Source organism: Nannobrachium achirus, assembly GCF_963921795.1.
Source record: "Nannobrachium achirus genome assembly, chromosome: 14".
NCBI lineage: Eukaryota > Metazoa > Chordata > Actinopteri > Myctophiformes > Myctophidae > Nannobrachium > Nannobrachium achirus.
Genome location: NC_137821.1, coordinates 23486348 through 23502386, shown reverse-complemented (window position 1 = coordinate 23502386; position 16039 = coordinate 23486348). Strand labels below are relative to the sequence as shown.

General features: G+C 40.7%; 1 protein-coding gene across 1 annotated transcript; it reads right to left on the bottom strand.

Annotated features, from left to right (window-relative positions):
- Positions 1 to 2100: 2100 nt before the first annotated feature.
- Positions 2101 to 15219, bottom strand: LOC308297932 (E3 SUMO-protein ligase ZBED1-like). The gene is made up of 16 exons (XM_080741496.1): positions 15165 to 15219; positions 13845 to 14191; positions 13212 to 13355; positions 12565 to 12606; positions 11859 to 12059; positions 10703 to 10926; positions 8834 to 9017; positions 8159 to 8249; positions 7960 to 8057; positions 6453 to 6603; positions 5815 to 6362; positions 5563 to 5707; positions 4377 to 4608; positions 3604 to 3729; positions 3409 to 3501; positions 2101 to 3104 (listed from the first exon to the last, which is right to left on the bottom strand). The coding sequence occupies exons 2-16, from the start codon at positions 14035 to 14037 to the stop codon at positions 2730 to 2732; spliced, it is 2847 nt and encodes a 948-aa protein (XP_080597622.1). The 5' UTR covers positions 14038 to 14191; positions 15165 to 15219; the 3' UTR covers positions 2101 to 2729.
- Positions 15220 to 16039: the final 820 nt, after the last annotated feature.

Here is a 16039-nt window from a genome sequence, read left to right as displayed (position 1 = left end):
TTACGGGTCCATTTGGTTTCATTTCTCGCTCTCAAGAGTCAAATTATAGTTAAACATCTGCATTACTTATTTTACAAGAAATACAAAATAATAATCAAAGTTTTGGGTCTGAGAGGCTATCTCATCAAATAGTGGTCCGTGGCTCAAGAATAAATAATGGACCTTGATATGACATATAAAACCCCTGGCATATAAAAAAGTAAGATCTGCTATTTCCTTACTTTATAACATTTAAGAAAGTGTAAAATAGGGACACCCGTACACAGACCAGCTATGTGTAAGACTTGCAACAGTGAAATATCCAGTTAAAAGTTGTATTTTTGGTGGGGCGCCCGCTGGCCTACTGGTCCAGGCGCATACCACTTAGGTATTGCCACATAGGCATGGATGCCTGGTGGTGTCGCCGGTTCGATTCCCGATCCGGACGACCTTTCCCGCGTGTCACTCCCCATCTCTCCCCCCATTTCCTGTCAGTCTATCGATAAAGGCATACTTCTACTCCACTACATCTCAGATCTAAATATTGTACTATTTTTAATCCACTACATTTATTTGCTAACTTTAGTTACTTTCTAGATTTGTAGTATTATTACAAAACATACATTACCCACTTCAGCCCTACAGTAGATAGATTTTGGCCATTTGAAAATAGCAAAATCTTGTAGATCTGCTCTTTTCAAAAGATTTGTACACATGTGAAAACGTGAAATGGGACATTCTGCTGCATAATGAGTACTTCCACTTTTGGTACTTTAAGTACATTTTGACACTAATACTTGTACTTTTGTACTTTTCCTCAAGTACATTTTGAATTCCAAACTTTTACTTGTAACAGAGTATTTCTACATTGCAGTATTGATACTTTTACTTGAGTAAAGAATGTGAGTACTTTTCCCACCAAAAAAAAACCGAAAACAACCCAATAAAGCCTTATAGCAGTGTTTCTCAAAGTGGATTCCAGGGACTCTGTGGGTTCCTTTAGGAGGTTAAATTGACCCATACAAGTCTGTAACTCTGACAGAGCACAAAGGTTCATTTGGTTCCATTTGTGCACTGTCAGAGTTAAGGGGAGAGCTTGAAATGTAAAAGTTTGGGAAACACAGAATTAATAGCATCTGCTAGGCTCCAGCAACCTGCTGCTAACCTGTCTGTGTTGTGGTTGTTGGTCCTGGCCTCTGCTTCTGTCTTCAGCAACGTGTGTTTGTAAGGTTTCTTTTAGCCAAGGAGTCCGGCTGTTTTCGAGCCAAACCTCTTTTGAAGTCGTATTTTAGAAAAACGATAAAGTTGTTGAGTTGTGTGTCTATCACCAACTCATTGTGGAAAGTTGTAAACAGTCGAGGCGGCTGCCATGCTTTTCTCACGAAGTTATTATCGCGAGAGTTGTCGTCTTCTTCCCCCACTACTTTTGATTCCGGTTGGTTGGCAACTTGGCATCCAGCAGTGTTGTTTGCATTACCGCCACCTTCTGTTCAGATATAGGAGCACGTCTTTATAAAATATATCATTTTTGTTTTCAACCCTTTTTCTGTGTCAAGGCCCATTATTTATTGGGCATTTGAGCCACGGACCACCATTTGATGAGATTTAGCCTCTGAGATCCACCATTTAGAATATTTTGTTGTCTTTGGTTAACATTGTATCCACTATTCCATGTTGTATTAAGGTTGGTACCATAGGAGAGATGACAGGCAAATGTTGATCTTTTTTTTTAATCTACAGTCACTAATTTATTGTGTAGACTTCTTGTAAATTAAGTAATGCAGATGTTTAACAAGAATGTAACTCTTGAGAGCGTTACACAAAACCAGAAAAAGTATTTGGTTTCATTTAACTCTCATGAGATAAATCTCTATAAGGGTATATTTTGGTAACCAACTCTTCATTTAGCTGGGGACCACCTGGAACCCCCTCAAGGACCACTGGTTGAGAAACAGAAGAATTAAATAGCTCCCAGGACGTATTAACCAACAGTCATCTATACGAATTGCAAAAGCACAGTAATATCAACAATATCACAGAACCAGACAACCTTTACAAATGTTTTATTGAAAATACTGCTACCATTATGGTCACAGTAAACATCAAAGACAAGCACACTTTCAGCCCCATCAGAGCTCCATTGTAAAACAGAAGTTACATTTAAAGTAAAAAGGATGAAAGACTAACCCTAACCCAAGTTTGTGGGGGCACTTCTGGTAAGTTCTGGCCCACAGGCAGTGGGCATAGTGTCTGTGATCAATTCAGTGGTTCACAAGATTAAACGGACACTGACGGCAGGGGGGCGCTCTCCATTCCGACATGTCGCCATTCCGACATTGACTTCTTATTGTCGGAGTGGCAACACTTCCATAGAGGTTAGGTTTAGGGTTGCTGGCCAATGTGTGCGCCTGCTCCATGTCACTGCCGGACTGTTAGTCTGTTCCAAGTCCATTGTCTTCACACTGAACAAGGTTCTTTGTCTTGCAGTTATCTGGTGATTCCTGGAAGAAACCGGGACCGAGGGCCTCTCTCGATTCACGGTTCTTTTTCACCTCAGGGAGGGGAAGCTCCTGCACCCTAATGCTGGACTTTGTCTTTTTCTGACACTATGACATTAATGGCTGTAACGGCAAATTTGAACTTAACATGTTACGTCATATTAACGCTTAACAGTTTGACGTATACTTCAATATTTACATCAAAAGTTTATAGTATAAATTCTGAGGCAGCAGTCTCCAGCTTCAAACCTTTCAGCAATTCTTTTGCAGAAATATGACCATATTTGCGTTCTCTGGCAAAATGCCACACCTCTCCTGACTGATTTCATGTCCTGTGCGCGAGAAAACCCTCTCAGACGGCGTTGACGAGGCCTGTACACACAGATATGTGTTGGAAAGTGCCGACAGTATAGGGAGACTGTCCCTCTTCAACCACCACCAGGCTACAGGGTCTTGTCCCGATGGGATTGGAGGCAGACCTTTGTAGATCTCGATCTCTTTCCGGACACGTTCAGCGACAGACAGGTCACTGATCTTAGGCGTCGTGGCCTTCAGAAGCTCTTCGTCCTCGTCCTCGAACAGCTCCTCTAGGGCTGATTTCTTGACACGCTTGTTGTGGGACGAAGGCTGAAAAATACATAAAAGTTGGAAACGTTTTTCAAAAAAATGAAATAAAACGAATATTCAAATAATATAGTTTTTGATGCATTAAAAATTGAATTAAACACTTTTTCAAAAGACTTTCATAAATAAAATGAAAATAAATTCCATTAATTAATTAAAAAGGTAACTTTTGAGCGGAAGTGAAAACAGACTATTTTCACTTGTGTGGCTCCCAGGGGGGGACATACAATTTCTCTTTTGGGTCATGGTTTAGACAAACTTACAAAATGATAAGTGAGTTTGACATATTCCATGATTATAAACATACATATTCCTCTTTCTTGTCCTCTTCCGAGTCATCTGATTCTTCTGAACATTCCATCTGCAAAGTAGGCATTAGGTCCACTGGATCTATTGGACGCTGTAGACAAAACAAATGTGCATGGATAAATAGCAATAATTCATCATGGAAATGGAAACATGATGACAGACAACAAGGGAAACAAGGTTGAGTGTAAAATACCTGCTCTGTAACTGCCGCGTTCTCCAACCTGTCCCAAGCATCATCTGCATCAACCTCACAGAGTTTCCTTTTGAAGCGAGGGTCCATCAGTGTGGCCTCCTGGAGGAAGTTCAGGACGTCTTCATCCTGTAATGAAAACATTACTATTTAGAGTCTAATTGTCTAAGGACATATTCAAACTGGTAGCCCAATCTAGATTGGAGACGGATGTAGTCTGGAAAAGGCTAAGGGATGTGGTGTACCTTGGAGTACCTTCTACCTGACCGCCATCAGACTCATGAACAAACACTGAACTACACGGCCCGGACTATATGGCCATATGTATTGGCTTATGTATTGGCATTTGCACAATGTTGCGCTTTGCACAATTTCGCAGTTTGCACTCGAGTTTTGCACTTTTTAGGTAGTTTTAGATCTTAACATATAGACCTTAAGCAGCTTAGTTCTTTTAGCAACTTAACACTGATTTTAATGTGGTATTCTTGAGACTGTAGCTGCTGCTTTTGCTTGCGCACAATGAATTTCACTTGCCCTTTTACTTGTAAATTGGTATTGTTGACAATAAAGTTGAACCTTGAACCTTTGTATGATCTGAAAACCACATGGAGTTGTTTTGTTGTTGTTTTTGCTGTTCAGATTTGATAAAAATTACAATACAATTACAATCTGGATAGACCAAAAATCAGATTGGAGTGACAGTCTGAACATATAGCCTAACCGTGATATGTATGTGTTTTTCCTTATTTCTTGCACAGGCTCTCGATGAAAAATACCTGGTATTGTTGTCTCAGATCAGCCCAGACCTTCTCTTTCACTGCCCTGGTAAATGGAGTGTCGTCTTCGGCCACGGTGAAATGCACATGCAGCTTATTCAGGATGGGGAGAATCTGCCCACATGTGGGGGACTGCTCACTGGACACACACCCAGTTAGAGTGTACAGCAACTTCATGACGCGAAGAAACTCCTCTGCTTTGTGACGGTCGTCATCTGTGAGCCTTTCTAGTCTGGAGAAACAAAGTTGATTAATTGATTGACTGATTTATTGCCACCATTGGTGTGTGAATGTGGGAAGTGAGGACGCTGGCGTCGACAGTTCGCCGCTTCACTTCCCAATGTATGAAAAAATGGACCATTGTAAAGCGCTTTGAGTTTGCAACTTAGCTTAGAAAAGCGCTATAAAAATGCCATCCATTATTGAGAAAAAAAAGTACAGGCAGTAAAATGGGTTAAAAACACACCAAAAGGATGACACAAAAAAGCCAACTGCTTTTTCCCCCCGTGTGATGCAATAAACATTCAACACTGCAAGTACAACAAAGAAACATAGAAAATAGAGAATTGTATTTCATGATGTAAGATCCAAGTGGGTGAAGTTAAATTCGTTATTTTCTATGTGACCATGGGGTGGCACTGTTGTCTATATAAGCCTCAGTGTCACTGGCATCAAAGATATTTAATATACCAAGATATGGCATCCTGGTTGGAGCCACAAGAGTGCGCAATGACACACAAAGCCTACAAATAGCCTCCTAAGTGGGCACTGGTGTCTGACAGCAAATCTCGCGCACGACACGTCCCATGTTTACTGGTGCTAGATCCTGCGAGAGTGTGTTGCTGAGACAGAGAAAGGTCGATAATAAAGATAATGGAAAGTATGGAAATATTGTGTGGCATGTGTGTGGCCTGTGACGATCGGGTTCAATATTTAGTTCAGTGACTGTGGGGCTAAAGAATGGTGCAGAAGCTGTGTTCACATTCACTCATCCATTGGAAACGAATAGACTCCAACCTGCTTCCTGCCTCCTAAAAAGGTGTCACCCTACTTCACGTAGATACAGGAAGTAAAACGGAGAAGCCATGTCTTGCTATCTACGCCCTGGCTGGCATGGGTGGGAGGTTTCACCCGGAAGGGCAATGGTTTTTGACTGCAGGTTACCACTGTTCTTCTTGTCTATCACCTGGCTTCCTCCATTGGCTTCCTGAGTCTTCGGTCAAGTGAGGCAGCCTGGATGGCTCGGTACTGCTCCAAAAACCTCTGCATCATCAGGAAAAGGGAGTCCCACCGCGTTCTGACATCCAGAATCAAGTCGTCTTCTGGCAGCTCTGAAACACAAACAAATATTTTTAATTGCAATCTGCTGAACATTTAAATTACAATCGCCATTGCTGAAGATGTTTGAAACAAATAACTTTGAATCTACACTTCTTACTGAAAGCTCGCTGCTTCTCTGCGAGGACAGTTTTAGCCACGGCGGACCTCTTCAGCCACAACACGACAGCTCGGACTCTGGCACACCACTTTGCGACGGCGACGACGCCGTTGACCTTCATTGCCGCCAGGTTTAGGGTATGGGCGAAGCAGCCCAACTTCAAGAACTTGAGATTCTTCAGAGCAACATCCACATTGCTGGCATTGTCTACAGTGGCGGCTACAACTTTAGTATTTATCTGAAACTCCTCCAAAATACTCTGCATTTCCTCTGCAACTAACAGGCCTGTCTTTGACTCATAAACAGCTTTGGTGTCTAGCACCTTCTGTTTGAGGTGGCCTTGACTGATGTAGTGCACAGTAAGTGTAACGTAGTGGTCCTGTGCCACAGTGGTCCACCCGTCACACGTAATAGCAGCCTTCTTCACTTGGGCCAACTCCTGAACAACATTGTGTTTCTCAGCAGAGTACCAAGCAGGAATAAGTGTACTGGACAGATCATCCTTGGACGGGGGTCGATAACCAGGATTGAGGGCAGTGGTCATCTCTCTGTATTAAATAAAGATGAATATATTTATTAGTCTTAGATGCTCAAATTGTAAATAAATATTGTTGTCATACTATCCTTTTTCTTTTTACCTGAACCATGGAGATTCCACAGTGGAAAAAGAAAGCAGTTCCTTGACCACAAACTTGGCCACAGCCATGTGCAATTCCTCCATCTTCTCTTTGGTCAGATTGTCCTTTTTTGCCGAGGTGAATGGAGTCACTGTCGCAGACGCTTTTGTAACTGAAAAGTCAAAAATATAAACATACATAATGTCACATCTTTGCAAGTCATGTGCTAATTTGTAGTACTTATGTTTAACCCTTTCAAAGCCACAGAGGTAGATTGACGATAATTATTAATTAGGCAACTAAGCCACAGGCGTAGGTTGACGAGAATAGGCTATTTTTGTTATAAAACTCAAAATATATTATTTTTGCAAGGGTTCCGTACGGAACCTAAGCGCTTGCCTGCAGTGGCAGATCATGTGACTGAACGAAAACGCGGAAGTGCACGGTCCATTCTGGGTCTGCCTTGTTGTTATTCTGGTTAGAATGCATTATACATAAAAACACACTTTGCTCCTCACCCGTAAGTCGGATTTTCATTCCGAAAAAAGATCTGAGCAGCTGGTGGCAACCCGGTTCCGATCGTTACCACATGCACGGAGCGCGTGCGTGGAGCGCCCGACGCAAAAGTAGGTATTTGCTCATTTTGTTAGAATGGTTGTATGAGTGTAACTATGGTGGAATTTAGCGTCACCCAGGGTACTGAAAAGAATGGACAGAACGGATAGATGTGTAAACAGCGTTTTCTTGTGGTCGTAAAAAAACACTGAAATGGGCTGGCATTGAAAAAGTTAACGAGGGAGTATTTGGCTGTGACGGTACTCCTGTACTAGCCGCAAATTGCAACACTAGATTTTCTATAATCGGATGAATCTAGGGTTGCAATACCTCCCATAGGGATACAATGCATCAAAACAGTTTTTTGCTATCTGATTGTATTAAACAACGTCAGACTCACCAACATTGCGGCTCTATGGAAAGCTTGGAATTTACTCTTTCTATCTGCAAAGTGTTTGTTTCAGAACAATCCACAGTAGACATGTTAGGAGTTACTTTCTATCCAAGAAATTTGGTTCAGGTGATATTTTTTTCTAAGTCCTGGAGTTTGGAAGCGCTCGTGGAAAATCCCTCAACGGTCCTGTGACCACCTGGTTCTAAATGTCACATTATGCAGGAGGCAGCGGGACATGGCGTTTTAGAAGACGAGCGCTTTCTAAGTTCAACACTTAGAAAATAAACCATGTCTGCTCGGATTTCTTGACAGAAAATATATCATAACAATTATACGGTGGATTTTCCAGAAACAAACACTTTGCAGATAGCAAGAGTAAATTCCAAGCTTTCCATAGAGCCGCAATATTGCTGAGTTTGAAGTCGTTTAATACAATCAGATAGCAAAAAACTGTTTTGATGCATTGGATCCCTATGGGAGGTATTGCAACCCTAGATTCATCCGATTATAAAAAATCTAGTGTTGCAATTTGCGGCTACTCCTGTACAACAATTTCGTAACAAAATATTTGCTTCTCACTTGGTTTAGGGTCTGCTGAGGTGGGACAGACGTCCATGGAGTTTGGAGGGGGGTCCTTTGAGGTGGGAGGGAGGGCCAACGCGTGTGGGACAGGGTGCCTTAAATAATAGTAAATATAGTTAAGACAAAATCACATTCGATCACATTCAGAAATAGCTGATTCTGCGTTTTGATTATGGTTTATTTACTTCACACCCACCATTGAGTAACTGACAGGCAGGAAGGAGAAATAGCACCAACTAGGAGGGCAGGAGGAGCAGCACCAACCAGGGCTGCAGCGGCAGCAGCATCTATCAGGGGGGAAAGGAGCATCAGCATTACCTGGGACAGACACCACATTCAATATAATAATTTACACAGCTCATTGTTGAGGAGGGTGGCACAGGGTTGCAAAGCCACATGCGGACAGACCACCGGGGTATCAAAAACATCTGGGTAGGAACAGCCACTAAACCTTTGTTAGACTAACGGGAAAGAGAAATAAAAAAAAAACGGAATTCAAATAATTCCAAGGCACTCCTACAAGGAATATAGACATGAACGGAAATCTATAAAAGTGCAATGAATGCCATGAAACGAGATACTGACCAAGGGAGAATAACAATGAACTCAAAGAGTGCTTAAGTTCTGGAGTCTAGTCTTTGGGAACAGAGTGTACAGTTTAGACTTTAGAGCAAACACTTCTTAAGCCATACTCTACAAGCTAACAACTTGTCGCATCGTGGTTTGTTGCAATCTTGTATATCCGATATACAAAATGTAAAAATGTTTGAATAATTTAGAACATTGTTTTGCCTCTTCTGGACGGTACCTGGCACAAACATTCACCCAAAATAGCAGATCTAAGGATGCTAGAGAAGGAAATAATATTTACTCTTCAATTTCAAGATGTATTCATATGCCCTGGTCATCGCATCCAGCACGCTTGTCATCTGCTTATCTTCAACAGCCAAATATGTGACCACTTCTGTGACCCAGCTGACCGGAGCCTTCTTTGTCGGCTTGTTCTGCCCTATGAATAGAATGGGCTTGCGGCCTAACGCTTCCAGCTTACCAACCTGCAATGAACAGATGGAGAACCCCAACATTAGCATATACAGTATCTCTTAACTCACTCACTACCAATGCCATTTTAAAAAGCCTTCTGTCCCCATGACTAGATATGACAGATTTATTTTTTTATTTCATTTAATCAAACATTACGCTGGTGTTTATCTGCTCAAAAAGTAGCGATTTTTGGAAACCGGATATGAAGAAAACCAGATCTGCATTGGGTCCCATTTCGGTTTCCTGAACATGTCAGTTGTTGGAGACGGATTACATTTTCCCTTGTACCCTAATTTATGTTTGTTATGAGGCACCTCGACATGCAACTGAGCTTTCCACTGGCCCGGCCAGCACCACACCACTCCACACCACACCACCGCCTTGTGACAGGTATTCCACTACAAGGACCTGGGTAGAGTGGTGTGAAAGTGGTACTAAACGTGGTACTAAAGAGTATCCAATCTAGAGTAGGTCTGAGCTAGGCCAAACAGGGCCAAACACTTAATAATGACTGATCACTCACTGAGTTTTCATTTAGACCACCAGGATATAGTTGTAATACATGATAATAGATTCTGTGTTATAACCACTATTATAATCTATTATAGTGTATTATAATTATCATAGTAATACATTAATACTTTATTGTGTATTATAATCACAGTTATAATCATTTATAGTGTATTATAATTTAAGATAGTTTTAATATATATTTATATTGTATTATAATCACAGTTAAAAGGGTCATTTTATTTCTTGCCGATAGGGGTACTTTTGTGTAATGGAAAATGTAGATATTGTATGTGGTGTGGTGTGGTGTAGTGTGGTGTGGTGCTAAAGCTGCAGTCGAAAAGGGAATGACCCAGTAGGTACTCCTATGCTCGGATCCTTCCACTGGTACTATGAAGACAATGATAAAAGCTTGGTTAGCCCCACATACTAATCAGGGTCAGGACCCACTAGAAGATCTTGGTAGTGTTGGAACTTCACAGCTAGGGCTGTCACAATTACTACATAATCGTCTAATCGTGATTATTTGAAATAATCGTGATTATTTTTCATGATCGTCATAATCGTTTCCATGTCAAAAATAGTGGAAATAGCCGATCTACAAGCTTGTAGATCTGCTATTTCCACTATTAATGTTCTTTTTTAAGTATAAAAAATATATGTCAGTAATTTCTTTGTATATTTAGGTTAGGTGTCATATCTATCATGTGCAACTTCAAAGCCTAAAAGCCAAACAGAAATGTAATTGTCAACGACAAAAACACAATTAAATCGTTAATCGCAATTATTTGAGAGAAAATTAATCGTCATGTAAAATGTCATAATCGTGACAGCCATATTCACAGCCCACCCAGGTGGTCAGATAGGTGGGAAGTGTACATTTTAAATGATCAATGAATTTATGTTCCAGCTTGGATCAGTGGAACTAACGTAGTATACTCAAGTTCCTATTTATCGTTATCACAATGAAAACGAATCGCTGGGTTAGTGATATTCTTTATTCTAGTCATAGGAGGTAATATCACAGGCTGCAATTACTCTCTAAATGGCTAGAACATTTATTCTAAAACGTGATTCTAGAAGCGCTCCAAATAGCCTAAAGGACAATGATTATTTGGTGATATATTAAGAATGAGAATATCTTCTGTACTGTTGTTATACAAAACTTAGTGGCATCGTTACTTACAATAATACGTGCTTGGTCAACAATTCGGGAAGCGTTGTTATGTTTAAGGACAGCCTTCCCCCATTCACCCTTCATGTATTTGGCCTCCCTCTCTTTCCATTTTCTTTTTAGAGAGAAAACGGAATAGCATTTGTAGCAAGTCTTTCTGTTAGCTTGATTGGGTTCCTTGCAGGCGGGGCACGGTCTAAATTTGGGTCTGGTCATTTTGGTCTGGTCGGAGAACCCTGGAAACCAAACACAGAGAGGGACAACATACAAGAACATTAGAACATGGAATGGATCATCTATGGCAGTGGTTCTCAACCTTTTCAGGCTGTGACCCCCACCCTGACGAGCACTAAGAGTTGAGGCATTACATTTTGTATAACACGGTTCTATTGTGAAAATAGCAGATCTACATGCTCACAACGCCTCGAGTTGCGAGACGTTATGAGCATGTAGATCGGCTATTTTCGGCTATGTAGATCGGCTATTTCCACAATTTCTGCTTCTAATATTTGACAATTTGGCCAATGTTTAATCTGTCATTTTAGAGGTATTAAAAAGTCCATAAATTGTCACTTTAGAAATGTGCATAGTCTGTACACTTAAACTGTATGTTGTTTTATTTACTGTGGAGTGAGAAAACAATGTTACACATTAAGTTAGCGTCTGGGGACCCCCCAAAATAATTTAGGGACCCCCCCCTGGGGGTCCCGACCCACAGGTTGAGAACCACTGATCTATGGATCATTACAAATACAAAACAAAATGTTGGCAGTTGGCATAACTTAACCACAGTCCGGTGTAAGTTTATTATTTCCCCCCTAATTTATTTGACTCCCAAATCCACTAGTCACAATTTTTGACAAAGCAGAACAGACCAAGTACCACATCTGGTCTAGCCACAAACTCAACAACATCAAAAGTTGTAACTCGAATAAACACAACCTGATGTGTGATACCACCATACAAATATCTACTCCCATCATATCAGGAGCTCGATGAAATCACAGATTTCAGTGAGCTCAAGCGTATACCGGGATCAATTTGCTTTGCAGGATGCAATGCACAGGATATATGAAGATTTTAAAAATGTATTGTTTTTTTTAAAGAGTATAAAATTGATAATATGTATTATATGAGCAAATATAAAAATACATAATGCCATACATACCAACCGTCTCAGGAGCAACGATCTCCCCACAGTTTGTGTCAGGAGCAACGATCTCCCCACACTTTGTGTCAGGAGCAACGATCTCCCCACAGTTTGTGTCAGGAGCAACGATCTCCCCACACTTTGTGTCAGGAGCAACGATCTCCCCACAGTTTGTGTCAGGAGCAAGGCAGGCAGGATCAGGCCCACAGCTCTGACCAGCTGTAACGGGAAAAACAACATCAAATCAAAAAACTGCAACAGAATCAAATCAGAATCAATCTTTATTGTCCATCCCATCCAGCAATTACAAGATAGGTAACATTATTGGAAATAAAATAAATGAGTGGAGGAAACACATACGTGTGATGTGCACGATACGTGACTTAACATAATGATATGATGATTACGATTGCACTAGGACTCAAGTAGGGCTGGACAAGGAACCGAAAATATATTGAAACAGACATATAGAAACGATAACCGACTTAAACTTGCTATGCTCAAATCGAGAAGCAAGCATTTTGTTTCTATGTATATATAATTTCTTATATATTGATTGATTATAAATTGATTGGTCGCAATGTGATGAACGAAATGTTTATGTTCATTAATCATAATTGAGGCAAACGTTTGATAATAATAGTGATATTGATTTGAAGTCTAACTGTTTCGCCCAGCCCTAGGCCCAAGTGTTAAACAAGCTGGATGAAAAGACAACACTGACCACGCTTGGAAAGATTCCTGACGGAACGTCGCCGCTGATACACTGTGTGAGTGAGAAAACAATGTTGCACATTAAGTTAGTCATCTGGGGACCCCCCAAAATAATTTAGGGACCCCCCTGGGGGTCCCGACCCACAGGTTAAGAACCACTGATCTATGGATCATTACAAATACAAAACAAAATGTTGGCAGTTGGCATAACTTAACCACAGTCCGGTGTAAGCTTATATTTCCCCCCTAATTTATTTGACTCCCAAATCCACTAGTCACAATTTTACCAACTTATGTTTTACAAAGCAGAACAGACCAAGTACCACATCTGATCTAGCCACAAACTCAACAACATCAAAAGTTGTAACTCGAATAAACACAACCTGATGTGTGATACAGTACCACCACACAAATATCTACTCCCCAGGGAATCAATATATCAGGAGCTCGATGAAATCACTTCACATGACAAAAGAAAATGCTACAGAGTGCTGAACATGACTGTCTAAGATTTCAGTGAGCTCAAGCGTATACCGGGATCAATTTGCTTTGCAGGATGCAATGCACAGGAAATATAAAAATGTATATTTTTAAGAGTATAAAATTGATAATATGTATTATATGAGCAAATATAAAAATACATAATTCCATACATACCAACAGTCTCAGGAGCAACGATCTCCCCACAGTTTGTTGTGTCAGGAGCAACGATCTCCCCACAGTTTGTGTCAGGAGCAACGATCTCCCCACAGTTTGTGTCAGGAGCAAGGCAGGCAGGATCAGGCCCACAGCTCTGACCAGCTGTAACGGGAAAAACAACATCAAATAAAAAAACTGCAACAGAATCAATCTTTATTGTCCATCCCATCCAGCAGTTACAAGATAGGTAACATTATTGGAAATAAAATAAATGAGTGGAGGAAACACATACGTGTGATGTGCACGATACGTGACTTAACATAATGATATGATTACGATTGCACTAGGACTCAAGTAGGGCTGGACAAGGAACCGAAAATATATTGAAACAGACATATAGAACCGATAACCGACTTAAACTTGCTATGCTCAAATCGAGAAGCAAGCATTTTGTTTCTATGTATATATCATTTGTTATATATTGATTGATAATAAATTGATTGGTCGCAATGTGATGAACGAAATGTTTATGTTCATTAATCATAATTGAGGCAAACGTTTGATAATAATAGTGATATTGATTTGAAGTCTACTAACTGTTTCGCCCAGCCCTAGGCCCAAGTGTTAAACAAGCTGGATGAAAACACTGACCACGCTTGGAAAGATTCCTGACGGAACGTCGCCGCTGATACACTGTGTCACCTTCACCGTCTCTTTTTATCCACCTCACTCTTGGCTCGGGTGTCTTTACAATCACTTCTTCTTTCTGTTGTGCCAAAAACTCCTCAAAACTCTTCTGAAACTCCTCAGAAAATTGTGATTCAGAAAATTCTGAATCACTCATACCGCTGTACTGATTCACATAACTAAGACAGAAACAGAGAGACAAAACAGATAACAGAGATAGACACTGGCAGAAAAACAACTGGACACACGTGGCACTTAAAGTTGCTTTGAATTCCTTTGAGATTGAAGATGGTGAGCGGTATCGGGGGAACCTGTTGAAAAGGAGGGGAGGAAAAAAAGAAGAGAGAATTGTGTGTGAATGATAAGCCAAACAGAGAGGGACAACAACATGCTAAAAACAGGTGGTACATGGCCGTTGTGTGATTTCCAATGAGCACTTCCAAACTCCAACACTTTGGAAAATAATCACAGGCACGACAAGAAAGCAGAAAGTAGCTCATGTCTTGTCTATGGTGGATTTTATGAAACTAAAACTTTGCAGATATAGAGGATAATTCAAGCTTTCCGTACAGGTGCAAGGTTGGTGAGTTTAGTGTTTTGAATCAGATAGGACTTTTCTATTTCGATGTATGGGCTGTCAAGGGTTGGTGTTACAATTCTAGATTCCAGATATTAAAAATAAATGGAATCTAAAAGTTGCTTGCGGCTAGTAGGTTTCTCCCAGTCCCTCCCCACCTAATTCTGTAAACCTTCTTTTATGGGGCTCCCAGGCACCAAATCTTTTCAATGAGGGACATTAACATGTTTGGAAAAAACACTGGTTAAAGCCAAAAAGAGGCCCAAGAGTTAAATGATTGTTAAACATCTGCATTAACAAGAAGTAGGATAATTGTTATTTTGATCAACGTTTGCCTGTTATCTACGGTACCAACATCAATAAAGCATGGAATTCTAATCTTATCCAACCATAAAATAAATAACAAAATTATTACATTTTGGGTCTGAGAGGCTAAATCTCAGAACCAATGGTAGTCCGTGGTTCAAAATGCAGAATGAATGGACCTTTCTATGAAAAAGGTTGAAAACCACAGTACATTCACTAGTAGTCCACCACACTGCTGCTAGCAGCTAGCACCGATAATTTAACAATGCTGGTCATCATCGTTGCTCGATGTGCGGCCGGTCTTCAACTCTAGATGTCATCATGAAATACTAATAAGATAGTTTGATATGATGTGGACAGTATACTTAACATGAAGGTATAATATAATATAAGGTACTTACCAAGAGGCAGAAACAAAAACAAAACACAACAACAAGCAACAAGATCCAAACTCCCCCTCGATTCGTCGCACAATAATGACTTCACTTCCGTTTTGCGCGGTTTCTGCCGTGTTGCCATGTCTGCTTAGTAAGCGATTTCGGGCTTCTTTTTCTGTAAAGTCGGTTGGTGTTTAGTTGGTGTTTAGTGTAGTGTAGTTTGCGTGTTTGGGCGCGTCCTTCTTACATGTTGTTTGAACCAGTGGTTCTGTATATATGGAAAGTGGTTCACCACCAGCCAAAGACCTAAGAGTATATACTAGGCCTACTACCACTGTGCAAGTAGTAACCGCGGCGCTGCAACCTGCAGGATGGGTCTGCAGATCAGGTTTGATTGATTGATTGATTGAAGACTTTATTAGAAGTTTGCATAGGAAAAGGTACAGTTTCATGACGGTACAGTTCACTGGTACAAGGTCAACTAAAAGGAGATCCTAGAAAAGACTAAGCTTATTTCCATAGGAAACCATTGAAGTATCTCATATAACATTGAATGACAGACGGATAGAACACAGTGACAGTACTATGCAGTAGATATAGTCAGGAAAATAAAAATAATAATAAAAAAAAATACAGTAGGTAAATACAAAGAAGGGGCAGGGGAGGGTAGGGCTGGGCTATGTTTGTTTTTACCAGTTGCGAACAGCTGTTGCCTGTAAGGCGCCGTACAGACATCTGCGTCACCCATCATCATCTTATCGTCTGAGAATGGCCACTGGGAGCGCCGTACTAATGCATTCTCAATGCAAGGTTGTTTGGTGCTTTGTCGTTGCCGTGTCTCTTCAAGAGCGTACAGGCTGCGGTTGAGCTAGACACACGGCAACGACAAAAAACCAAAC

Bases quoted from the DNA above. Each gene is read 5' to 3' on its own strand.
- LOC308297932 (XM_080741496.1), bottom strand. From the start codon at position 14,037: ATGAGTGATTCAGAATTTTCTGAATCACAATTTTCTGAGGAGTTTCAG. The intron at 9,018-10,702 runs GTAAGTAACGAT...TGTTCATTGCAG, and splicing joins TTGACCAAGCACGTATTATT to GTTGGTAAGCTGGAAGCGTT. The intron at 8,250-8,833 runs GTAAATATTATT...CCCCCCTGATAG, and splicing joins ATACATCTTGAAATTGAAGA to ATGCTGCTGCCGCTGCAGCC.